Source organism: Phyllostomus discolor, chromosome 6 (genome assembly GCF_004126475.2).
Source record: "Phyllostomus discolor isolate MPI-MPIP mPhyDis1 chromosome 6, mPhyDis1.pri.v3, whole genome shotgun sequence".
Taxonomy (NCBI): domain Eukaryota; kingdom Metazoa; phylum Chordata; class Mammalia; order Chiroptera; family Phyllostomidae; genus Phyllostomus; species Phyllostomus discolor.
In genome coordinates this window covers 116,700,345-116,726,944 of record NC_040908.2, presented here as the reverse complement: position 1 = coordinate 116,726,944, position 26,600 = coordinate 116,700,345, and the positions used below count along the sequence as shown (strand labels likewise).

At 46.9% G+C, this 26,600-nt stretch overlaps 1 protein-coding gene across 7 annotated transcripts in view; it reads right to left on the bottom strand.

The window, feature by feature from the left end:
- Nucleotides 1-26,600, bottom strand: part of TENM4 (teneurin transmembrane protein 4) — a 736,252-nt gene that overhangs the window by 37,014 nt on the left and 672,638 nt on the right. For 6 of the 7 annotated variants that reach the window (XM_036028749.1, XM_028514477.2, XM_036028750.1 and 3 more), the window contains 6 exons: nucleotides 25,503-25,646; nucleotides 22,596-22,845; nucleotides 20,400-20,420; nucleotides 12,417-12,649; nucleotides 8,341-8,495; nucleotides 2,043-2,920 (listed from right to left, as the gene is read on the bottom strand). In XM_036028749.1, the coding sequence (XP_035884642.1) occupies nucleotides 2,043-2,920; nucleotides 8,341-8,495; nucleotides 12,417-12,649; nucleotides 20,400-20,420; nucleotides 22,596-22,845; nucleotides 25,503-25,646 (1,681 nt within the window). The remainder of the gene's footprint in view (nucleotides 1-2,042; nucleotides 2,921-8,340; nucleotides 8,496-12,416; nucleotides 12,650-20,399; nucleotides 20,421-22,595; nucleotides 22,846-25,502; nucleotides 25,647-26,600) is intronic. The other variant, XM_036028747.1, reaches the window with a different exon arrangement.

The following is a 26,600-nucleotide window of genomic DNA, read 5'->3' as shown; positions in this document are numbered from 1 at the left end:
CGCTCCCAGCCATTTTAGACACACGGGTCCCCAGTCTCTGTGCCTCAGTCTGTTCATCTGTAAGAAATGTGGATGACAATTTCTGCCGTCTGAGGCTGCTGGGAAGATTAAATGGGAAACAGCCTGGCCCCCCAAAAGTGAGTTTCTATTTTTATTTTAGGGCTGTTATCTTCCACTCCTGGGTAATGCTATTTAGTGGATACTTTGGAATTCCGAATACAATTTTATAAAAAGCAACTGTACTAGCTTTTCCTTCCTAATAAAATATCCCCTCTGGCTGTATATTTCAGGCAGGGAGGGGAAATGGGACCCTATCTGGTGGGGCTGCAAGAAACGGTTTTAGACTTCAGGTTGGGAGAGAGAGTGGTGGCTGTGGGGATGGGTGAGCATGCTGTGCGGGGCTGGAGGGTGACCTGGGAAGCTGACTGAGCGCACCAACTTGCTCTGACAAAGAGACCCCTGTATCAGCTAAATAATGTATAAGAGACTTCCACGGGGCAATGGGGGAAAATTGAATTATTTAGCGTATTTCCATTTCAGTGAGTTAATCAAGATAATTGCTGTTTTCCTGGATCTTTGTCTTTTCTTTATAATTAACAAGGCCCTTGTTTGGAGAAAGGAATTCAGTCATGAACTTTGTACAAATTGCTGTGACATTTTTTGGTGCAAATTGTATTTAAAAGTCTATTAAAGATCCTTTTCCTTTGGATTCTAGGACTGTGAGAAACTGATGCTCGATCAAGCTGAAGAAGAGTTCATGGTTCAGAGACTCAGGTTCATCTGGGATTAGCAAACAGCAGCAGGCAGCAGGGCAGGGCTGGGAGAGCAGGATCCCTGGCATCAGCCCGACTGGGCGTGCCCCTGGTCCTGCCCTGTTCTCGCTGTGCAGCTGTGGGCAGATGAGCCTCCCTGAGCCCCATTTCAGTTTCTGTTAAACGGATAATATCACCCATTTTCCGGCTGCTATGAGGATTAAATGCAATAATGTGGCCCCTAGCCCACAGGTGATGCGCAACAAGGCTAATTCCTCCCCACCTTCTGCATACTTGTCTACTGGCTACGTGTTCAGCTGTCTTGTTTTTTTGGAATATGGCTAAGAACTCAAAAAGAAGCTTAAAATTGAACTAGAAGAGATATTACAAAGTCCATTGATTAAACCAGCTCTTAAAGGAACAACACCTCACATACCTTTGATTTTGAATAGGATTGGAATAAACTGAACTCTGGCTCTTGGACCACACCACTGAAGAATCCCTGTCCTGGATGAAGAGAAGGGAAGTGAGCTACTGGTGGGGGTCAAGGGGGGGGTCCCCCTGCAGAAACAAATAGTGGCACAATAGGGCCATGCTGAGGAAGGAAGCAGTAGAACTACACCACTTAGACACAGGAGCTAGTAAAAGAAAATTTAGAATCATTCTGGGCAGGGTCGAAGGGTTCTGTAGCCTCACTGCCTCACTTTCTTGAAGCTATCTTCATATTATAGCAAAATATGCAATAATTGTGGGTGTTCCTTATCAATGACTTTGACTCATAAAAAATTTCATTATATCTGTATAGTGTATTTGAGAAGGGAGGCACATACAGCGCTTCATAAGTTCCATGCAAAATGGTTCAAGTAAAAAAATGTTACACTTGAAGATCTGAGCTTCGAATATGTGAACAATTCATCCACGTGGAACTGTCCCTTCCCCTATGGCCGTGTTTCTGGAGATGCTAGCCCTCCATCCAGTACTTTTCCTCTATGTCACCTCTATGTGGTATGTTGGGAAGGTGTTGTTTCCATTTTACAGATGTGGAAACCGAGGCCTCAAGAGATTAAGCCCATGGGAGATCTGGGGTTCAAGCCCAACTCCTCTGACTCCAAAGCTCATAACTTTTCCACTAACCATGCTCCCTCCTAGAAGCAGTCATTGGAATATGAACATGCAGAACACACTGTAGATAATGGCTTGCACCCCAAATTAGCACTCTACCAATTCACCTCTAATTCTATAATACTTCTCACAAAACAAAGCCATCAAATGGCCTTGCTTGATACTTACTCGTAAAATGTTGTCCATCCATTTTCATTGCTTTTAGTTGCCAGAAGGCCGGAGTTGCCGTGGTATGTCATCATAGCCAACTCGTGTCCTTGTGTGGTCACACTCCTGAGGGCACTGTTGGTGCCCATAGTCACCCAATACACCTGGCCATCTGGGACCACCAGCCAGACAGGCATCCCCGTAGAGTCTCGGCGGACGTTCACCATGTTGCCATTGTTGTCTGTGATGAGGGTGATGTCACCATCCCCAGTGTAGGTGAAGTTGTATAAGTAATCTCCTGTGGGCAGGCTTTGGGTGTACAGGTGCTTGCCACTGGTATCAAATAGGTAGAGCTCCTGGTCGATTGGTGAGGACAGCTCATACATGTTCTGGGTGTTGAGGAAGGGCTTGTTCTTCCTGATAAAACGAATTCGGATATTCCCAAGGTCGGCCACATAGAGTTCCCCATCAGCACATACAGCTAAGGAGGATGGGGTATTCAGCTTAGCATCCTTGGCATAACCATCATCTCCAGAGAAACAATCACAGTTGGCATCATTTTTACAATCACAGCCACTGGGGGCTCCAGCAACTAGTGAGATCTCTCCGCTAGTGGTGACCTGCCTGATTCGGTTGATCTTCTTCTCATCGGTCTCCGCAATATACAAGACGCCATTGTGAGAGACAGCCAAGGCAGTGGCAGACTCCAGGGTTGCGTGGATGGCCACCTTGCTCAGCAGGAAGTGGTCGATGCCAGGGACCTGGCAGTGCATGGGCCTCCCGGCGACAATGCGCACCTGGTGGTTTTCAGAGATTTGCAGGACCACGTTGTTGTCCAGGACATAGAGAGAGTTATCCATTGGGTTGATGGCTAAGTCTGTGGGCCATTCCAAGCGAACCTGACAATGCAGACACCAACACTCAAATGCTTGGCAAGGTACCCATCACTAATTGCCCCCTACCCCCAAGTGCCTTCACATGCAGTCCTGCCTGGTCCTCGCAGCAGCCTGTCATCAACACCAGCCATCAGGCCCCTGGTCAGGGTGAAACCATGCAAAGCTACCACTGAGACATCTGATGGTCTCCATTAGATTGACAAAACATGAAGAACAACAACAACAAAAAAAGCAAAGACACACAAAAAAAGTAGGCAAGAGACAGACTTTGGAGTCAGACAGGTTTGGGTTCACATCCTAGCCCCACCACTCATGACCTTGGGCAGGTTCCTTTGCCTCCCTGAGTCTTGGTATTACACCTGTGAAGTAGGAATGACCGTGGTAGGGAGCGCCTGCCCTGCAGTAAGTGCACAGATAATGGCAGCTAACGCTGCGCAGGTGGGAAGGGAGGGCAGAGTGAGTCTGGAGGCTGAGGAAGGTGTTGCCCGGAGGCTTAAGAGAAACTCTTCAGGAACTGTTGGTAATATTTTTATATGAAAGATGACCTCTCAATGCTTGAGTTCATGGATTAACACGTGGCTGGGTGCTGGGATGTAAAGACAAAATAACCACGGCCTCTGTCTGACATAGTTCCAGACCAGCGATTCTCAAATTTGGCCACACTGCATGTTCAAATTACCTGCAGTGATTTTAGAAAGTATTGTGCTCAAATCCGACCCCTGGTCAATGAAATCACAGCCCTGGTCACGGGGCCGGGCCCCAGCATGGCTTCAAACACTGCCCGGGTGACCGTAACGTGGGGCCGGAAATCACAGCCAGATCCTCTCTCCTTCCACTGTGACCACCTGGCCAGCAGCACTGGCATTACCTGGGAGCTGGTTGGAAATGCAGAACAGCGGGTCTCACCCAAACCTACTGAATCAGAATCTGCATTCCCACAAAATCCCTGGGTGACGCTGAAACCTGCGAAGCCCCGCTCTAGATACTGGTATGTGGGACCACGGAGAGTAGGTGCTCCTAGAGGGCATTAATGGAGCCCACAACGGGAAGGATAGGGTTCAGAGGTCCTGGTTCCATATCTGAGCCTCCTCTGAGCCAGTCTGGGAGGCTGGCAGGGACCATGGTGAGTCTGCAGGTGGGCACACAGGGGTGGCAGCTGGCATGTTTGGGTGAGGCGAGGAACGCTTTGTTGAGTGGATGTGGAGGCTGGATTACCAGATATTTTGCACTGGGAGGAGCTGGCACTAAGGGAAGCCCTTGCCCACTATGTCCCCAAGAGGTCCAGCCACACTGCACATGGGCAGAAAGTACTGACAGGTGCTGCCTTCAGCTGATCTGTTTACCTGACCCCTAGGGATGCATCAGCTTAGGTTCCTGAGCCCCCTACAAACTGTTGGCATTTGGTCTAATTTGGGCTTATTTAAACACAGGTATACCTTTAGATAAGAAATTCCTCTTCCAGGAATTTAATCTTGTACAGCACTGTCCACGAGGGTATTTATCACAGCCATTTTTAATAATGGTGAAAAACTGGAACCAACTAAAATGCCCAATGACAGAGATTTGGCTGAATAAATGATAGTACATTTAGTTCACCCATAAGTTAGAATATTCTGGGTAGCAGTTATAAATGATGTTATAAATGATACTGAATGGTATCAGAAACTGTTTGCCATGTATTATGTGGAAAGAACAGGTCACAGAACTGTAAGTACAGTGTGTTTGTGATCCCAATTGGGGAAAAACACACAAATTAGATGGATTATGGATAGAGGGGAGATGAAAAGCTTGAGGGAAATATACCAAGATATTAACCACATTAGGATTAGAGGTCATTTTAACTTTCTTCTTTGTTACTTTTAACTTTTTATATTTCCTACCATGTACATGTGGCAGTTCACAAGTGTAAAAGGAAACCCCAGTGGATTGTACACTCGTGAGATGGGGCCTCCTTCGCCAGCCCCTTTAGTTCAGGGCCTTTCTCATGTCTTCCCTGAAGGGTCCTCAGGCCCTGCTTCCTGAAGTCTTCCTGTCCCCTCACTCCCAGCTTGGGTCTCTCCCACTGTCCTCCCAGAGCAAGGGAGCCTGCGGCAGGGCTGAGCCCCCAGCTAGCCAGTGCTCTCCGGAGCGCGGAGGCCCAGCAGCCTTCCGCAGCATCCAGAACACAGTTTACTCTAAAGTGACAGGGGAATTTTCAATTTCCTAAAACCCATTTCTTGTCAACACTAGCTGCTAAATATTTTATGCCCTCTGGTCCTGTGGCACCTTGGGGACCTGCTTGCCCAGACCTTTCTGCCTGTCATTGTGATGAAAAGATGGCTCCCTGATGGGCGCAGGGGAGGGAGTGGGGGGAGGGTGGGGGGAGGAAGGGAAGAGTGAGCACTTTCCTGCTCTCTCCTCTACACCCAGGTGCGCAGAGGCGCCTGGGAAAGACAAGTGCTCTTGGAGCCAGTCCTCACTGTCACAGTGCCTGTGTGGTGTTCCAGACCAGACCAAGAACCTGAGTTTCTCTGACCTTGCCTCCCTATTAGTGATGATCACACTGAAACCTAACTTCCCATCACCCAAATGGAAAGGAACAGCATTCATAATCTCTGTGGTGCCTCCAGCTCCCACGCTCTGTGGTCCTGAAGTAGCATGGGGATCCTACTCTCCTGCCCTCCCGGGCATTCTGTGTCTTTATGAAAGCACTTTGAACTGACTGCCTTGTTGCAGAGTTACTTGCTTTAAAAAATGGATTGTCAAATGAATGAACAAATATGTGACTGTGGATGGCACTGAGAGAGTGAGCTGTTTGGGGCCAGGACACCTCACTTCCTATCTCAGTTCTACAATTACTGCAGGTGTAATCTTATTCAAGGACTTAAACACTTTGAACTGCTTTCCCCATATGTAAATGCAGGTAATAAATATTAAATAAAGTAATTGTGAGAATCAAACAAGACAGTGTACAAGGCAAGTCTTTGCAAATTATAAAGAGAATGAATATTTATAGCCTATTGCTAGCTGGCAGGCACCATGCTAGGCATTGATATACATGATTTGATTTAAAAAAATTCATTTCCAATCCCTGGTGGAGCCCAGGGCAGGGCCCTGCATTTATAACTGCATTTTGTGTCACCAAGCCTCAGTGTCTTGATCTGTAAAATGGGATAGAAAATATCTACCTGTCAGGATTACTATGACAGCTAATAAGAACAGTGACGGAGTACTCATCTTTGCATCTCCATTTCTAAAAGTGCCCAGCACATAACAGGTCCTCAGGAAATCATTTTGCACCCTATGTAGAGTTGTCCTCTTTGCCTGTGGTGGCCATAGCTTGAGGAGCTGAGAACTAACCTCCTGTTTTGAACAGGTGACACCTTCTGTCCCTTCTGCACTCTGTGCCTGCCTCTAGTTTCTCCTGGGGTCTGGTCTTCGTCTCCTCCCAGAGGAACTGGCCTGAGTTCCTCGCTTCTGCTCCCACTCTTGCCTCTGAGCTGTGTTCTGAGTTCTCTGGCTCCCCTCTCTATTCCCAGTGGATGGTAAGGTAGCTGGGAGTTTGTAACAGAGGCAGCTCTGGGAACAAAAGCCGGTACCGCCTGCCCATATGTGTACATAAAAATATATGCCTGTGTCTGGAGAGTTCGGTGGAAAGAATTCCATGCTTAGACAAGACTAGTGAGGACTAAGGACACAGATTTCTTGTCCGGGATTTCTGAATCAAACTGTGGGATTTCACCCCCACTGTTATATGCCAGTTTGTCTTCCAAGCCTTTGATCTGGCTGCTTGGCAGTACCTCCACCTAAAGTCAAACCACTTTCCAATGAGTGGATTGAGAATTTTCAGCATCCGGTGCTGGCTGGTGGAGGGCCCGCTCTGAGAATTGCATATACTTGTACTCACATCCTCGGGCCCTGGCAGCTTCCTGCCTGGGCAACTCTAGCTTGCTCACAGACGGGAGAGGGAAGCTCTGCAGCCAACAAGGGTAAACTGCCAAGCTGGAAAGATGAATGGCAGAGACCAGATTTCATGCTGGAGTGTAACAGTCACATTAGCTGGTGCAGAAGGAAATCATACGAGCACCCGCCAGAGATAGGACATGGGTGCTGGGGCTGCTGGCAGCAGCTACGGGGGTCTGGGAGAGGGGCTCTGTGACACCTCAGTAACAGAGGTGGGGGTGACCGGTGAGGCCTCCCAGCCTCTGCTGCCTGCTGAGCATCAGGGAGTGGAAAAGGGCCTGGGTGCAGGCTCCCCTAGAAGTGAGGGGGTTTGAAAAGCTGAGTGTGGCTACTGCTGACACCAGTGTGCAATTTATCATAACTCAGCCTCTCGTTTCCTTGGTTTTGCTAACATTGGCAAGATGGGTGTTCAGTGACAGCGCTGGCCAGGCCCTGCCAAAAACTCTAGCAATAATGGTCACATCCCTTACCAAGTCTGTACAGGGTAAACTAAAGACATGCTGAACAGCCAGTTGCTTCTGTCTTCCTCTGGTCTACGCTAGGTTCCTGGTGCCCACCTACTGAGATCAAAGGTCTTTGGGGTAGAATGGTAAGTTCCTTCACCAAAGGACCCTAAATCACGTTTCCCATTTCAACTCCTGCCTCTATTTCCTCACAATAACTCTATGCTCAGGCATTCAATTTTCCAATGTTCCTTGAAAGTACCAGGCCCTTTAACATCTTTGTACCTTTGCACATGCTGTTTCCTTTGTGTGAAATGTCTCTGTTGTTCTTTGCCACCAGCAAACCCCTATTCAGCTTTCAACACCTGGCACAAATGTCACCTCCTTTTAGAAAGTGTGCACTAAAACTTCTGTTTATTGATCATCTCTCACATGTCAAGGGGTTCTAGGAGACTCACGAGCACTGTTTCACGTATTCCTAAAGCAATCCTGCTATCTTATGGATGTGAACAACGAGGATTGAAGGACCTCGGAAACATGTCTACAGTTATTCAGCTAGTGAGCGGCAAAGTCAGGAATCAATCAGTCAATCAGTGACTAAATCACCAAACACTGGTTGTGTTCCCACTGTGTACCAGACACCCTGGTTATAGTAGAGGAAAAGATGGACAGGATTCCTGTCCTCCTTCAGCTTACAGTCTAGAAAAAGGACAGATAACATCTAAGTAGTTGTATTTCCAAAGAGGAAAGTCAGGTGGCTATGGATTTAAATTCACACTGTGCATCTCTGCTGTCTTTGAGGCTTCCTGGGGCAGATTTCTTACTGGGGCAGCTTCTCTCTGTCACCTACTTGTCACCCTTGATGGTGAGCTCCCAGAGCACAAAGCTGCACCCCACTCATCTTAGTGTCCTGAGTACGCTTCACAGACCCAGCACCAAGAGTGTGCCCCTAAAGGCTTGTGTGGTAGGAAGATGAAGTGAGAGGACGGGCATGCACACCCAGACCCAGGGTCCTGTCAGAGGAAGCTTTCTCCTTACCTGAGAAATATCCATGACAGAGTCACAGCTGAGGGGCCGTGCCGAGGTAAGGTCGTTGGAGCCCAGGAGGGTGGAGATGACCCCATTCTGATCAATGCGTCTGATCATGGTGCCGTCCACAAAGTAAATCAGCCCGGACTTGTCCACCGTGATGCCTGGGGCAGAGAGTTCAGGGTTAGGGGTGGTGACAACCCACATACTCACGTAGCCTTTGCTGGCTGACAGAGATCCTCCCCTCCACGATCTGATTCGATCTCCTGCACGTCATTCATTCTCCTAAATATGAGGAGATAGACACTAGACATGTGGAGTGACTTGTTCAAAGGAGGCATTAGAACCCAAGTCTTCAGACTCTCCAGGGCTCTGGTCCTGGGGAAGTTTACCTATCGCTTTGGCCATACACTGAGATTGGACTCGTAACTTCTGGGGGTTTGTTAAGTACTAGAGGCAGTGGTAAGGAGAATCTTTATCAAAACTGTGAATTATTTAAACTAACCTACTCCTCAAGATCTGTCATTATAGTAGTCAAGTCTCCTTTTTGGTAACAATTTTTCTTTTCTTCCAAGATAATCATCCTTCATATCTTTCTATTCTGTTGCTATTTTAGTTTCATTGGTCATTGAAGAAGTACAGAACCTAGAAAAAGAACCCTATGGATTTGTGTAGAGAATATTGGTGAAATTGATTTCTAAAAAAGGTACACTGAAGAGGGGAGCCAAAGTTATTAAAAACCATCTGCTCCATTTGCTAGACTGTCCCACACCACTGACCTTCCCCCTGACCAGCTGCATGACCTGGGGTGAGTCATTGGATGGCTCTGCTTTCGTTTCCTCAGCTGTTAAATGGAGGGATTACCCTAACTGTATTTCTCACTCTTGGATGTGTGCAAATCACCCAGGAGCCTGCTACAATGCACTCCCCAGGAAAGCTGTTCAGGAAACTCTCAGTGGAGCCTCAACATCTATCTGTATTTTTGACAAGCACCTTGGGTGATAACGAGACACGTCCAAGTTTGAGAACCTCTCTAGCAAATCTGTACTTCTTAACCAGGGATATGCATCAGAATTACTGGAAGAGTTTTTTTCAACATATACCTTGGCCTCACTCCTGAAAATACGGATTCAGGGGGTGGCTGGGGTGAGGACCGAGGCTGTTCAAATGCTCATGGGAGATGCTGACCTCCACCTCAGGTCAAGAATCACAGGAGGTAGAAGTGTGGGGGCTGGGGCCGAGCCACAGATGAGATGTGCCCCCGAGGGCACAGGGTCTAGAGGGGAGGCCCAGGAGTGAGTCAGTGCCATGTAGAGTGTCCCTAGGGAATGGCAGAAGCCCCAGAGGGTTCATGATGAAATGAAGGAGTTTCTGGTCAGTATTGTTCTGTTCAGTTTTCTCTGGGAAGAAACTGAATGAAGGGGTCAGAAAAGGCTTCACAGAGGTGGAGACTCTTGAAATATAAAGCTTTCCAGCTGTATAATCTTGGGTGAGTCACTTCACTTCCAAGTCTCAGTTTCCTCATTGAAAAATGGGGATGATAACATCTGACTTGTAGGAGTTAGTCCTCAGTAATTATTAGTGACTTACATTTATGAGAATGTGACCAGCACTTGGTGGGTTTCAAGGCCCTTGCTCTCGAGGCCCACATGTCTAGGAAAGGTCAGAGGCTGGTTTTGGATACCCAGGGCCTCTGAGGGACCAACACCCACCGGAGCACTAGTTCCATCCACCCCCTGCATGGGCTGTTCAGGGCTGGGAAGCGATTCCCCACAGAGGACTGGGCCGCCTCAGGGCGGGGAAGCCTTTCTTCCATCCCTGTCTGCCTGGAATGTAAATCCATTACACTCCTCAAGCACCAAGACAGGAGTCCCTTATCTGCCTGGATGTGCTGTCACTCGCTTCCATCTGCTGGGACTGATGAGTGCTCCACGAACAATCGGGTTTCTTGTTTACAGAGTCGGCTGCGCAGGCTAATAGAAGTGATCTGTCCTTTAATTAATTACTTCATTTTTTCTCCTTTTGTTGTGCTAAATAGATGAACATCTTTTTTTCTCCCTGCTACAAAGTGTCTGCATATTGTGGCACCCTTGTCATTTCTATCTGGGTTAATTATAGGCTTTTGGGCAATTTCACTGCCACTGTATCTCTCTATGTGTGTGTGTAGGGTGGGGACATGCGTGTGTAAAGCAGTGAATTGCAACTGGTGTGCTGCAAGAATTTTTAAAACATGCATTCCCTGACTATTTAGTCAGGGGCACTGACCTCTTTTCCCTGAGATTGTCAAGTTAAAAAATGACAACAGCCATAGCACCAATAGTCATCCACTGTGAATGAATCAAAATTATACCTATTTTTGTCAGATTGGCAAATATTATATTTTTTTGCATGCAGTAGATTTTTAGCAATTAGTTTATGTGTGTCTTGAGATGAGAAAGGTTGAAAATCCCTGGTGTACAGCAACTGAGAAAGACCTGGAGAGAACAAAAACCCTCAGAAAAAGAAAAACTGGTTTTAATTCACGGAGTAAAATATTGTAACTGAAAGGGGTCGCAGGGGTCATTTAGCCCAATCTGCTCATCTACCGATGTGGACACTGAGGCCCAGTGGAGGAGGCCGCAGAGCCAGGGAGTGGCAGAGCAGAACCATAATGCAGGGTCCCTCAGAGCATGCTCTTTCCACCCCAGGCTACTCTCTCAGTGTCAGGAAATTATACTTAGGAGGAAGGTTAACCCCAGATATCACAATACCCATGTCACAGAGTTACCACCTGACCACTGCAGGTATGTGGTAGAGACATATATTATATAATGATATAGGATATGCTGTGATATAATTAATATAATATAATATAATATAGCAATTATAATAGGAATCATCATTTTGGGATGTTTATCATGTGACTGATATCAGTGCACTAAGCATTTACATTCTTGATAATATTTAATGTTTACTGCAACTGTATAGTACATCTCTATTTTACAGATGAGGAAAATGAGGCCCGGAGAGGTTAAGCAACTCACCCAAAGTCACACAGCTATTAGGTAGCAATGTCTGATTTTGAATACAGGACTGCCTGATTTCACTAGCATCTGCTTTGATTTGAAACAAGGCCCTGAAATCGGACACTATTTAATAATGTAATCACTTGTGGCATTTTTACAAGTGTAGTATAAAATATATTAATTTTGATCCTTGGAATCATCCTTGGAGGTAGACACAGAAGGTATTATTACCCCTGTTTTATTGATGAGGACAGTGAGGCTTAGTCACTATAGGTCACAGGCTCTACTGTGAATGATGGCTTCCCGTGTAAAAAGCCTTCCTAGTTTCTCAGGCACAGAGGCCTCTCTCGGTTTTGGACTCCTACGCATAGTTCTTCCTCTGTGCACCTCGGGAAACGCTTCTCCCCCTCTCCCAGATCAGAGTGATTCACATTCAAATCTTTCTTCTGTTACAATAACCTTATCTGTGCTACTACCACGTACTGCATACTCAGTGTGCATTCTCAGTAAGTGCCTGATGAGTCAGTGAATGAAAAACTGTGATTGTGGGTATAAAGAGGCCCAACTTCTCGCAGGACTCGAAATTGAAACTTACAGTTAATCCATCCGATGCACATGAACATGTGCAGAGATGACACAGTGCTATGATTTTATAAAATGATAATGTGGGAGCTGGCATAAATGCCCAGAAGTAGGGGATGGATGAACGTATGGTGGGCCATCCATTTGATGGAGTACCATACAGCCACTGAAAGTCAGTACGAAGACTCATGACATGGAGATATGTCCATAATTTATCAGTTAGGGGATAAAGTAGGTTACTAGAAGTTTGTTTAGTGAGATCTCATTTTATTTTTGGTGAGTATTACATACACTCGAACACCTAGAAAAAAGACTAGGAGGAAAGCTAGGAAAGGTCAGCAGAACATTTTTGGCAGGTAGAACTATGATAACCCTCAACTTTTCTCCATAGAGTTCAGGATATTTTCCAAAATTTTTACCACGATAAACATGTATTTCTTTTAGAAATGGAAGACACCCCATAGAGGTTACTGCAAGTGTTTAAAAGAAAAGCCTTACCCCTGGGGTTGGTAAGCGTGGCTTCCGTGGCCTTCCCACCGTCCCCGCAGCGCGTGTCATCAAAGGGGAGGCACTGGTCACCTGTCCCTGCGACCACCTCGGAGTTCTTGACCAGGTCCTTCACCACCGTGGTGGACTTGATCTTGAAGACCCGCCGGCTGTTGGTGTCAGAGAGGAAGACGGCCCCGCTCATCGGGTCTGTGGTCAGGTAGTATTTGTGGGCTGGACTGTGACTGGAAAACAAGGACATGCCAGTGGGTGGGCACTTTCCTTTTTCCCATCAGGTAGCCAGAGACGCACAACTTAAATCCGAGCAAAAACGTCTTACTTGGATGATGTCCCCATGTTGGGTGACAGTTCCCCAGTTCGTCTGACCCCAGTGGGCAGTCTAACTCTCCCTCTCCCTCCCACCCCACTGTTAATGCTAACAGTTACCACTCCCGGCCACCTGCCATGCCCACATCAAGTGCTCAGTACATGTTTTCTTCAAAGGATTATCAGTGGGGCTAACAACAGTGGCTTGTACACCCAAGCCAGAAACGTGGAAGGGCTTGACTTTAAAATCACTTAAAGAATTTGACACATAAACTATTCTTCTACAGAAATTTTACAGCTGCCATAACCCTTCTTGGGACCGACTGACAAGACCCTGGCCAGATCTGACTCCCCGCCAGCAGCAACAGCGTCTTCACTGGACACTCATGCTGTGCTTATCAGCACCCCAGTAGTCCCCCTCTTGCAGCCAGATATAAATGAGCTGCAGGATTAGTTTGTAATTTGCAGCAACATCCCAGGAAAAATAAACAAAACACAGGGGCAATGCTGATGGCTCTGCACCTGGAAAACAGTCATCGAGACAAGGCTGTGCTGACGGAGGAGAGGGAAATCAGACCGCGACTGCACAGGGGCACTCCAGAGACAAGGCACTGCCTCTAGGCACAGGGTAGGAGGAATGCACAGGCTTTGGAATCTGAGCTGTCTGGGTTCGAAGTCCAGCTCTGTTATTTCCAGGTTCTGAAACTTGAGCAAATTACTTGGCTTCCTGAGCTTCAGGTTTTCTTTCTCTGCAAAATGGGGATGTTAACAGCTACCTTGCTGGTGTATTGTGAAAATCACATAAAATCACATGAGACAAATATTTAGCATCATGCCTGGCACCTTGTAGGTACTCAATCATCATAATTATTGTTTTAATTACTAGTCACTCTGCCTGTTTTTGCACTTAGAAAGGACAGGGTAGGAACCTCTTATTAGGCTTGGATTTTGCTAGCACATGGAACTGATTTACAATTTCTTCCAAGTCTAGGCCATATTGGAGTTGGACTCAGAACTCCTGGGAAGCTGTTTTCAGTTCCTGTGCAGCCTGATAATTCCTGGGTTCTCAGATGGCATCTCACTATTTATTGACGGCCCCCCTCCAAGTCTCTGGAAAGTTTGTGATTCAAAGGAATCCGCGTGTTCAGGCTGGGTGGCCTGTCACTGGCCATTTTCACTGGGCAGTGGGACACGCCGAGCTAGGGGCCCGGGGCAGACGGAGCGCTGCCTAGAGCACCAGCAGCGCAGGGGTGTTGTGTACCCTGCACCATCCAAGTAAGACAACCAGAAAAGCCTAGAAAGAGGCTATTTTGCATTTTATCAGGCACGTAAGTCTTGGGTCCTTTTGAACAACAAATTTTTACAGCTTGGTGTTTTTTGAATTACTTACAAAGACTGAAGCACCATAATCTTTTCAGTGTCAGGGTCTCTGAAGGTCTTAATCTGGCCCCGACTGTTCTGTCATCATATCCATCCCTTGCTTTGGACCCTGTCTTGGGCCCTGGCTGCTTCTAACAGGGTCAGGCCTCCAGACCCAAGGTTTTCCTTCCTGTTTTCTCTCCCTGACTTTGACTAAGACAGCATGATTGTTTCCACCCGTCCTGCCTCTCTGGCCCTAACGCTGCCTGCACATCACCTCTTTTTTGAGTGAAGAAAGGGCAGATTTCTCTGCCTGCAGCCTGGGTCCTCCCCAGGGCTTTCTTCCCTCACCTAACCCAAATACCAACACATCATCTCAATGCTTTTCCCTCCAGGTATGTCCATGACTTACAGGCCAAGTTCAGGCTCCCTGACCTAGCAGCACACACGGCCCTTCAGGTTCTGCTGCTGCTCTGTCTTCCCAGCCTCCTCCCAGCCATTTCCTCACAGACACCCTGTGCTCCAGCCAGACTGACACGTGTCCCTCCATGACAAGTGTCTTCATGCCTCTGGTACCTGCTGTGTGAGGTCCCGTCCCCTTCCCTTTTCAGGCTGCTGAGTTGCTACTCACTCTTCAGGGCTCAGCTCACCTGGTACCTTTTCTGGCTGAACCTTCCCTAACCTTTCTTCTCTGAGGTTCATCTCTGGGTTACAGGACATTTAACCTAAGGCATGGCTATTCATTTATGTGCCTGTCTCCTAGGTCCGACAGTCAGTGTTTGAAAGGAAGAGATGGGACTTTATTCATTTTTATGTTTCCAGTGTTCAGACCGGTGCCTTCTAGCCCATAGCAGCCACTTGCTTTAAGTGCGCGACATCTTCATTTTTAGTTCATCTAAGTGATATTTTCAATCAAATTACTGAGTTTTTATTTTACTTGTCATTGGAGGTGGTGGTAACAGGGCAGATATCCTGTTTATTGTGAAATGTCCCTACGGCTTACCCCACCCTGCAGCTCACATTTAATCATTCCAGATGCCACTGATTCTGACTCAGTAAAAGCAGTGACCTCAGATCCCACTCTGCAATGCTACGGAGCCTTAATCTTCTTGCTTTCCTGGTGACAGTTGTGAGGTGTGGGTGATTATTTCATTTCTTCATGTATCACTCATGATAACTTGGTGCGGTCCCCGAGGGTGTGTGATGAGGGGTCCCCTCCACTTCCTGCTCCACCCTGGAGAAGTGCCACTCACGTGGTGTTTCTCAGATGGGTGAATTCCAGAAGAGACTGGCATTGTCAGGATTGTTCCAGAGTCTATAAAAGCTGTAGCCCTGTCTTTTGTGCCCTAGGACAAACTTGAGTCTGCCAGTCACTTAAATGCAGGGAAAGGAGCACTTGGCTTTGAACCTATAAGATGTGGGTTCTAATTTGAGCAAGTCACCTAAATTGTTCAAGCTGTAGGCCCCTCGGCTGTCACATGACTAAGTTCCTGCTCTACTTTGCTCACAGGCTTGTCATTAGGATCAAATGAAGTTATACATCTCAGCAGCCCTTTCCAGCTGGCAGAGCTCTCGGACAGTCTTCGGCACACTTCTTCCTCACGCCACCTGCACGGGGAGCCGCACCTGGCCTCTGCCTGGAGCAGAGCCACCAGTCTGCAGAGCGTAGCTGTGGAGATGACTGTCACTTGTACAGAGGCATCTGCTACCACCTCTGGGTACCCTGGACTCTGGAATCTGTCCTGGACTCTGCTAACGTTTTACATGCATGACCTCTTGTCCCTCACAACTAACATATAAGGCAGGTGCGTTTTTCCTTAAAACAAAACAAAACAAAAACCTATTTCAGAAAACAGACAGAGAGAGGTGAAATGACTTGACCAGGGCCAGAAACTGCTAAGTAACAGGATGGGTTTCCAACTTTGATCTCCTCAACTCCGAAGTCTTGTTCTTCTCCCCCCTCATCCTGCTTCTCAGGGTACGGACAGCAGTGCACTGCCCTCGCTCCCTGCGGCACCTGCTCACCTCCCGATTTGAGTTCGAGCATCAGCTCATTTGGGATGCCATTATTGTCTTCCTTACTCCACTGGTAGAACTGGCCACTTCCCTTGCTGTGTTCTCACTAGACCTTAAGCAGATCATACTTTTAGTATAAGCAAAGTATACTAGCACCTTAAGACACTTTTCTGTTTAGGGGTCTGTCTCCTTGAAGACATCTTGAATTCCTCAAGGGCAGGGTCTGCCTTGGAGACCCTGCTGCATAGACCTAGGCTGGTACAGAGGAAATGCTCCAGAAAGGTCCGCTAAATTCGTGAATCAGAAGTGAATGGCCACTGGCCTCCCTGGTAGTGAACACAGGAGAGAGCCACTGCTATGGATCTTAGAGTGATGGTTCTCAAACATGAACGCATCGAAGGGTCCAGGCATCTGTCCCTTTAATAGGTTTCCAGGTGACTTGGAGGCACAGCCAGATTTGGAAGCTGTGGCTTTAGGCCAGTGCTTTTCAAACTTTAATGTCCATATATATCACTTAGAGATTTTGTTAAATGCACATTGCAGTTTAGCAGTGTTGGGGCACTGCTGCCTCAAGTCTGCATTTCTAACAGGTTCTCAGAGAATGCCAAAACCTCAACTTCAAGTAACATGGCCTTAGAGTACTCTGCCAGCTATGAGTGCAGGAAATGGCCCAGAGCTGAGACCCAAGGCCCAGTTCTGTGGCAGAGACGTGTCTGATGGAGTCTGATCTTGAACAGGGCTGGGCACAGAACATGGTCATGGCTGTTTCCCAGCATCTGCCATAGGACCCATATTCTTTTCAGCTTCCTGGAACATAACCTTGGCACCTCTGGAAGCTATATAAAATCTAAGACTGTAAGGGTTTCATTCCTGAAGGTGGTGAGAGGAAGTCAAGCCCACTCTGGCCCTTTTCCGGACAGTGTAGGGCTGGAGTGTCCAACTAACATATGGGCCGTGTGCAGCCCAGGGTGGCTGTGAACGCGGCCCAACACAAAATTGTAAATGTACTTAGAACATTACGAGATATTTTTGTGATTATGTGCCACAGTGTATTTAATGTGTGGCCTAAGACAACTCTTCTTCCAGCGTGGCCCAGAGACACCAAAATGTTGGACACCCCTGGTAGGGCATTTCCTAGCAGGAGCTGTGAGCCCAGGGGTCTCTTGAGACGAAAGGCAATCTAGTCCCTGTTCCTGAGTGGGAATTCTCCCTTTGTCTCGAGTAAGGTCTGCCTCGTGCAAAGCAGCATCCTTTGACCACATCTGGTGGCAGCTCTGGCAGAACTCGATCTACTGGTTCTACTGGTTCAGTACTCAAGAGGTTGAGTACTGAAGCCACACAGACATGGGTTCAAATACCAGTTACACCACACACTTGGTAGGTGACCTTTGGCAAACCACGTCATTACTCTGAGCCTCAGTTTTCTCATCTCGGAAATGGGGATAATCACATTCAAAGGAGTATTTTGAGGACAAAATTATATAATGAATGTAAATCTCTGAGCATGGTACCTGTTCCATTAAAAATGCCCAATAAATGGAGGCTGGTCACCTTGAGAAACCTCCAGAATACTTATGCTATTGTATAATGGAAAAGCCAAGTATGGCAGACTTAATATTGTCCTTTCCAATCTACTTTACAGGGCAGTTAAGGACTCTGTTAGAGTTAACAGAGTATGTACAGCTGGGATTAATGGAGAGGGGTTCAAATATACTTCTAAAAAATGACAGCCTTCAAACCTTCCTCCATGATGCTAAGGAAGAGATCTGGGAGGAGGTAAAGATCCTTGTTCCCTGATGGGGTCCATGGAGGAAGATGCCCAGAGGAGGAGGGGTCCCTGGACTGCACATGTCCAGCATGGTGGGCTGGCACTGAGGCATAAAAGGCCAAAGGCAGAGACAAGGTGGCTTGGGGGAGCCCTGTGTACGCTGGGAGCATCAGCTTGAGCCAGAGACTATTCCCGGGAACAGCTGAGACAGTAAGTGCTCATGGATACAGAGGCAAGCTTTTGGAATTTAAGCTACTTCTGACATTTGCTGATGGGGACATGGAGGCCCAGCGAGAGGAAGAGATTTGTCAATATCCAGGTGCCAGCTAAAATCAGATCTGGAACCTGGGTCTTCTCACTCTTGTTTGACCTTAGAAAAACAAAAGGCAGAGAAAAAAATTCCTTTATTCCCTCCCACATTGGTTCACTTTAGAAATAGTTTTTAGCACCTGAGAAAAATAATGAATAGAGAGAGACCAGGAAACTGGCTTTGAAATCATACCATGGATATATCAAAAGATGGCTCAATATCAGAAACAAAAGGCACCAAACCACAACTCTCAATTTACAGACGATGAGATTAAAACCAGAGAGGCCAGGTGGCCAGCCAAAGGCCCCACGATGACCTCACGGCACAGCTGCACAAGCGCTCCGGCCCTCTGACTTTCCCCAGCTAGGTCCCCCCGTACCCCAGTGGTGTCCCAGGCCAAACCACCTCTGATTGAAGCTTTCAGTGCTAAATGCTAGCTCTTTAAAGATCTTCATAGGAAATATACCTCTGTGTTTTTGGTAAAACTGAACTTGAGGGCACATATCAGCACATAGTTCAGCTACAAAGCTCACTGAAAATCTGTTTTAGATTTCAGTGTCAGGAAAAAAACATCCCTCTTCTGAGGAGTGGGCATATTTCCCCATTTCTGATAATGCAAACCATGAAGATAATTATATGTCCCTGTTTATTCTGGCAGCCAGGAGGTTCAGAGTCTAATTTGACATATGATCACATATATGTGTTTCCTTTTTTTTCCTTTTGTTCTCAAGTTGTATTTAATGTACTTTAATGCATGTGCCTTTGGTAGTTAAAAAGACTGAATTCCTTTTGGGAAAGATGGACACATCATCACCACCACCACCATCATCATACAATTGTTATGGTGATGTTAAATTAATTATAATAGTGATGATACATTAACAATAATAATGTATCATCATTATTATTATTACCATTTCAGGAGCTCTTTTCTGTGCCTGGTACAAAGCTAGATACTTTACAAACATCATCTGTAACCCTTATAACAGCCTCCATGGGAGATTTTATTAACCTCAAGTTAGAAACTAAAGCTCAAAGAGATAAAGTAATTTTTTTCAAGACGACACAGTGGGGGGTCTTCAGTTTTGTTATCTGTAACTTGTATGTATCATGAGTACCTAATGCATAGGGCGGTTTAGGGATGACCTGCTCTAATCCATGTAAATCACTTAGTCCCCCTCTGCTACACGCTAAAAGCTCTATCACATGTTAACTATCATTATGACCTTAAAATAACGTATGTGACGGTCACGTTAATACTGTATCTCACTACACAGACATGGATATCAGCATCATTGGGTTTGGGGTCTGTCTGTCTCTTTCTACCATTCTAAGACTTTCCCATAACTCTATCCCAGCTTTGAAACCCCCACCCCCCCATGCCACTGTGACCTGAGACACCATGGGTAACCAAGGCCACCTCTGCAGCAGTGCAAGCCTCAGGTCCGTCTGCCCATGGCGACTTTCAAATGTGTGTGAGGCTGGGGGACTCTGAGGTCACTATGACACAGGAGTCAGATGAGTGCCACCATGACCAGTGATGACAACAGGCAGACATTTCTTTTGGCAGGTCTGAGGAGGACCAGTTCGGTCTGCTGCAGCGTCACTGTGAGCCTACATGACAAATCTGCTCTGGGACACAGTTCCTTTTCGGGTACTGTTCCCTTCGGCTGGTCTGTCAGGTCTGGAAATCCTCCCCTACTTTGTCCTTGCCGGCAAACTTTCCAATGGGGTCACCTGGCACCACAGCCATCAAAGCCGAGGCACACGGAATGCCCACAGAAGTGCAAATCTGCAACCTGTCTTCTTCCAGGTCCTTTGCCTGATCGAGATGTTCTCAGGACTTCCTGTTGTGACCGTGGAAGTCACTCAACACTGTTCGGATGATGTTCTCCTTTACTCAAAGGGTAAGCAGACTGTGGTGTTCAAGTTACTATGCCAAGATTAAAATTTTCCCTATTACTTCTGTCTGTCACATCCACAGACTACCAAAGCAACTGCTGCGCTTTGCTAGAGATTAAAGGAGTTTGGGCTCTCACCACCTGTCCCCACCATTATTAATGACTTCCTCTCATGGTAACTGATTACCCCCAATCAGTTCCAACCACGCAGGCTTCATTTGCCATTGAGCCATCTGAAATTGACACATGCTTCTTACCATACAACGTGCAACAAGGCAGAGGAGAGACAGGAAATTCTCCACTGGTTGGCTTACCTATGTCTGAAATCTTTATTTCTGACAGAAGACAGGAGAGCAGGGAATAGAAGAAAGAATGAGGTGTTAGCAGCAGGGTTAGAAGCATTATTAGCAGCCTGAAAACTTGACAGCAATGGTACTGCACAATACTATAATAAATAAAGACTTAGCAGCTATGACACTGATATATTTTATATTGGATATTGCTTGTCAGTGAGCTCGCTTACAAGCAGTTACACATCACAGAAGAGGCATGGTTTCACCTGCGCTGCCACTGCTGACTCCGGGGAAGAGGATGAGGTTGACACATGCGGCTGCCTTCACCAGGGTGAAGACTGAGGTTGGAACAGTCGACTCCCCCGCCCCCCAGACAGACACATTCCCAGAGATGTGCACGCTCACTGATGCGTCTCTGTCTGCATGTCTTACTGAGAGTTATTGAAACGTGCATAGCCTACCACAATTATCTTCATAATAGAATACAGAATTGGAGATACACAATAATTAAAAGGAGGATAGTAACACAGAGAAACAGGCCTGGGAAAAAAGACTTGAAGAAAAATATATCAAGGTGATAATATACTGATAAATTTATTTTTTTTTCTAAATTTCATTTACTTCTTCCTTCCTTACCCACTGTCTTCCAGGATCTCCCCAAAATGGTGGGAGGGAGACAGGGAAAATGAAATCTCTTATTTGAAAGATTGAAAATGAAGACCCAGAGAGGGTAAGTGCCTTGCCCGAAGTTGTACAGCTTGTCTGCCAAGGCGGGCCAGCCCCTAGGCTATGGCTCTTTCCATCACGGCACGGGAGATGGAAGGGCACTACGAGCAACGGACTGCAGCAAATACACTGGAGGGTTCCACTGTCCTTGACAGATGCCTGTGACAATCAAACTCATCAAAGAGAGAAGAAAGGCAGAGACTATTCCATTGGGAGCCTGGTTCTCATTCAGCCGGATCTGATTTCCTCTGAGTCCACAGAATGTGAGCTGATTCTCTTCATGGCCAAAGACCCTGTCCTTCATTGTTCCCGTGTGTGTGGGCAAACACTAACGTTCCCCTCTTGGGGGGCTATCATGGCTCTTGTTCAGCCAGCATGCCTTCCCCTCTTTTCATGTACGCACTGCAGAACAGGATTCTTAGCAGGGCCTTACCTCCGGGGAATAACTTAACAGGCATTGAACCAGAGTGGCCTTCACAGGCCCAGGTGACCATTCTGTGGTGAGGCAGAGCTGCATGATGACCTTCGGGTTTGGGTCCACCGAATGGTGGACCTGACCTTTGGTAGGTTTTTAAAAATTCCCTGACTCTCCTTTTTTTTGGTTCGTCAAGGGCAATAGCGGTAACTATCTTGCAGAACTCATACTGGATAAATTGTAGGAGCTTCACAAAAGTGTTTCCTGTTCCCTTGGCCACTTTGGAAGAAGGCTTTGCAGCTCCAGGGCCTGTTCTGTTCACTGGGCCCCCAGCCCAGGAGAAAGCAAACGTGGAGAACTGGGTGCAGTGGCTCCTGAAATCGCCTGCCTCTAACCACAGCTTCTCTGTAACCCCAGAACCCTCCCTATGACAGTGCTTCTAAAAAGATCTGGTATAGGGATGCACAGAGAAAATCCAGCCCTCCAGGCCCTTCCTCACACCCTAAGTGTGGCTGTGCACCATCACTGATGGTCACGGGGAAACAGAAAAGGCCGACCAGGCTGGCTCTGAGCACCGTAGGAACAGCATTTGCCTGTGGCTGTATCTCAGGATTAGGCAGTTGACGAGAGCTGCCCCTGACTCTGAGTGGGAAGTAACGGCCCAACTTGGTAACACTGGCACTGGGGTCATTATGCCATCCCATGTCCTTATAAAAAAGACTCATGTGGTTAATCCCAACCAGTTTGATGCTAGGAGGCAGAAAGAAGATTCAAGGGCTTCCAAGGAGTCTAATTCCTGGTTGCCAGCAGCCATCTACATCACCTGGACACCAAAGATACCTCCCTGCCCCAGGAGACGCTGGTCTTCATGGCAGTGCCCTGTGGAAATCAGCACCCGCTTCCCCAGGGCCCTCAGCTCAGTTTAGCCTCGGAGCTGGGCAGTGAAAAGTCCCAGAGTCTGAGAGGGGAGCGGCTGTCCTGCCTTTTCTCTGGGCCCATTAGGTGATGCCAGGTGGGCTCACAGGATGGCAAAGGGATGGTATGAGGAACTGTGAGGAAGGCAGCACCTCACATACCTCAACTCCAGGATGTTGGTGACGTTCCCGGAGGGGAAGATCCTTCGGATGTAGTTGAAATCTCCCACGTAGAGGCTTCCATCAGAGCCACAGGTCAGGGCCACGGGGGCCAGGAGCTTGTTGCCGTCAGCAAGGCCATTGCAGCTGGGGCAGGAGATGCTTCTGCGGCGCCCATTGCCCATGATGCTCCCGATGACAGGGGGCTGCTGAGACACAAACTGGTTCTCGCCATTCCCTTTGTGCAGGATGCCTGTGATGAGGACGGAGAACAGAATCACCAATGCAGCAGGAAGAGGCTCTCTGCTGTGGCTGGCCACAGAGTTGCCCTGGTTTTGTCAGGAATGCAGGATCTCTGCCTATCATTTCCAGACCCATCTCCCAAGGCTGCCTCAGCACCAAGAATGAAACCCTGAACAGTCCATACTGCTTTGCGGATTAAATCCTCACAACAATTCTGTAAGATAATGGGGACAGGCTAGGTGGCTTACCTGGGGCCACACAGGTGAGAGTAGAAGCACCCTTAGTCCGGGCTCTTAACTCATTCAGCTCCACTGCCTCCCAGACAGCCTGCACCCAGCTCATATACCTAGCCCAGGTCTCTATTACAGCAGGAATTCTTTATTGCATGCGACTGCTTTTCTCTCTTTAGGTTGATACCATTTCAAGTACAAAGACTGTGTCTTTTTCCTTTTTGTATCCCCAGTGCCCAGCACAGAACCTAACACAGAGTAGGTACCAATAAATGTTTACAGAAATGCATGAAGAAAATGAACTATAGTCTCCTCCCACCAAGACAGAGTCAAGAGAACTGGATTCTACCTGATTTTGCTATTAGTGGGCTGATCCCAGATCTTGCTGGTCTCTTTACTACTTTAACTGCCCTTGGGCCTCAGCTTCCCACCGGCAAAATGAAAGGACTGACATCAATGATATATAAGCTGCATCCCATACTCATACTGTTTCTTTTCAGGTCCAGATCATCCTTTATCTCCTGCATTGTCGCCACAGCCAGCAAACTGGGCGTGGCCTCCTGCCTCACCCCTTCCACACGAGGCCTGAGTGAGCCTGGTTTTCCACGGTCAGGGGAACCTTTTCTCAGGCTGTCACCTGTTAGCTTTGTCCCCTGTTGAACGAATGCCTTTCATTTTTATGTAGTCTAATCAATCATTTTTCTGCTTGGATGTCTGTTTTTTTAGCTTTTAGGGAACCCTCTGAGATCATAAAGATATTTTCCTTTCCTTCCATAAGTGTTTCCTTCAAATCCAGATCTTTAATTAAACTTTATACAGTTTACTTTGTATGAAGTATAAACTTACTTTTGTTTTTCTCCACATATGGAGCCAATTTTCCAAAAATCAATTTCTAAAACACCTACCCATTCTCCACTGGTAGGTGATGCTACCTCCATCATATACCAAGTCCCAATGTAAGCAGGATGTGTGGCAGGAACTTGCAGTTACCCACAGGTACCCATGCTATTCCCCCCTTCCTTGTCTCTGTAGTGACAGAACCCCTGATGTTTAGCTGGGCCCAGAACTACCTGGAACTGACTCTCCTCCCCAGCCAGGCTCCAGCTACACTTGGCAGGTGACTGAGTTCTGGCCCATGGTGCGGAAGGAGAAACAGCATGGGCAGCTGCTGGGAGGAGTCCTTACAATGGAAGGAGCTTGCTCTTTCCCTCTTCTGGCTGTCTGGGAAGTGAAAGTGAAGTTTGGAGCTAAAGTAGTCATGGAGGACCATGACCTTGGGGGTGGAGGCTTGAGTAGAACAATGAAAGGCAAGGAGCCCAGACCTCTGGCCCCGCTGAGAGCTAAACCAGCCCTGGGCCATCTAGCTCCAGACTTTCCCATGAGTCAGAGACTTGTAATTTGTTTGTAATTCTGTATTTTGGCTTTTTGGTCACTTATGGCTAAATCTAGCTCTAATTATTACTCACGGGTCAGTGTCTGGACTCCTTGTTTTGTCCTGTGGAGTCTCTGTATCTGTTCCTAAGCTAGCACCACACAGTTTTAGATATAATGTTTTTTTCCTAAGATAGCTTAATATCTGGTGTATGTTCTTTTTTATTCTTATTTTAAAGATTGCCTTAGCTATTTACAAATCTTTTTATACCATAAATTTTAAACTTAGTTTGTCAGTTCCCCCCAAAACGTGTGGTGGCTTCTCTGGGCACTCTGTATCTATAGATTCAGAGATATCTGACATCACTACCACATTAAGTGGTCTCAGGCTGGAACATAGAGTGGGCTATGTAAACTACAGACCTGATTGTGTCATGTGCATGCTTTACAACTTTTGGAGATTTGACATTTGCCTCTGGATGAAGCTGAAGGTCCTAACCTTCTTATTCTGGCTCTAGCTGCTTAAGCCCCAGCTTTGGCTTTCACTATTTCCTTCATATCACCCACTGCTCGAAACATGATGAATCTTCTCTTCAAATACTCTTCCTTCAGGGCTCAGTGCTTTGGCACATAATGTGCCCTCTGCCTGGAATGTTCTCCTTCCTTGAGATACAGAGCTAATCCTATAGACCATTTGAGATTCGGATTGGAAGTTCTCTCCAAAGAGGTGCCCTGTTGAACCAAGAAGCTGGGTGAGGGGCTCCTGTTCTACACCCCACAGTGTCCTCGCTTCCCTCGTTGACGGCGACGTCCATGGCACAGCATGGGAATTGCCCAGGTGACCAGAGAGTAAATGCTGGGGACTTTTTAATCCTGAATCCCGGAGCCTAGCAGTGACAAGCACGGAGCAGGCACCCAAGCAACATTTGTTGACTAATCCTTCTGACCGATGGATCACATCTGAGCCTGTGGAATCTGACTGTGAATTTTTGTCTGCAGGGTATGAAGGACATGAGACAAGGCCACACTTGTGGCCGGGCTCTGGGAATTTTATCCATCCACTCACCACTTTGGATATTGAGGGCATGGTGTTTGTCCAGGCTCCATCCTCCCAGCTTGGAAGCATCGATTTCATAGCCTTGTAGCACTGCGGTTCTCTTTTCCCACAGGATCAGATCTGGGCAGGATTCATACTCGTAACCCACAGAAACTATAGATGACAAAAGGCATGAAAAGTGCAGGTGAGCAAAGGCTCCTCTTTGGCTGTAGATCTGCATGCAAGGCCCCTACTTGTCATTTGCAGAAAAGGAGAAAGGATCATAGTTCTATGTGGAACCAGATGTATGTGCAATGCTAACTAACACAGGGATGCTGAGCCTTATATCCCTTTGTTGAAGAGCAAGCGTACAGTATTAGGAAAAGTCAAACGCGCTGACTACTTTTTAAAAGGAGCCAGGGGAACTGATTCCAGGGAAACAATCTTTAGCACGGATAATACCTTAGGCACAAAGGTCTTCACTGCAGCATTATTTTTAATAGTGGGACATTGGAAGTAACATAAAGGTTCAAAAGGAGCTGAGGTCGAGCAAACCGAAGTGTCTTCACTAGAGAAATGTTACACAGCCACTGGAAATTATGGTTATAAAGACCATGGGTGACACAGGAATGAGTCGAAAAGACTAGTTACATGCAGTATTATGTCTGTGTTAAGAAAAACCATACATAAAAAAATTAAATGTTAACAAGTGGTTGTATTTGCTTATAAGAACATGTATGACTTTATTTCTATTTTGTCCATTTATCCAGTTTTTATTAATAAGAATAGTAGTACTTTAATAAAGAAAGATCCAACATCATTTATAATGAGTTTATGGAAAGGAGTTCAGTTAGGGTACTAGAAGCTGCTTTGGGGTCTCAAAGCTTGAAAACCCTGAGTTTCACTTCTGTTTCACAAGTCCCAGGCTCCTCAGGTCCCCAGGATGCAGGCTAACCACGGCAGGCTCCCCAGGGCTGGCTTGTAAAATGCCCTGTGACTTCCCCATGGAAAGGAACTGGTGGAGGTCGGAATGCCATTTCTCCCAAGTGCTTTTTCTCAGATGCTACTTTACAGCAGACAGTACCTTACCACATGCTCAAGACAGGCATTTACAATTGGGCAGCCCCT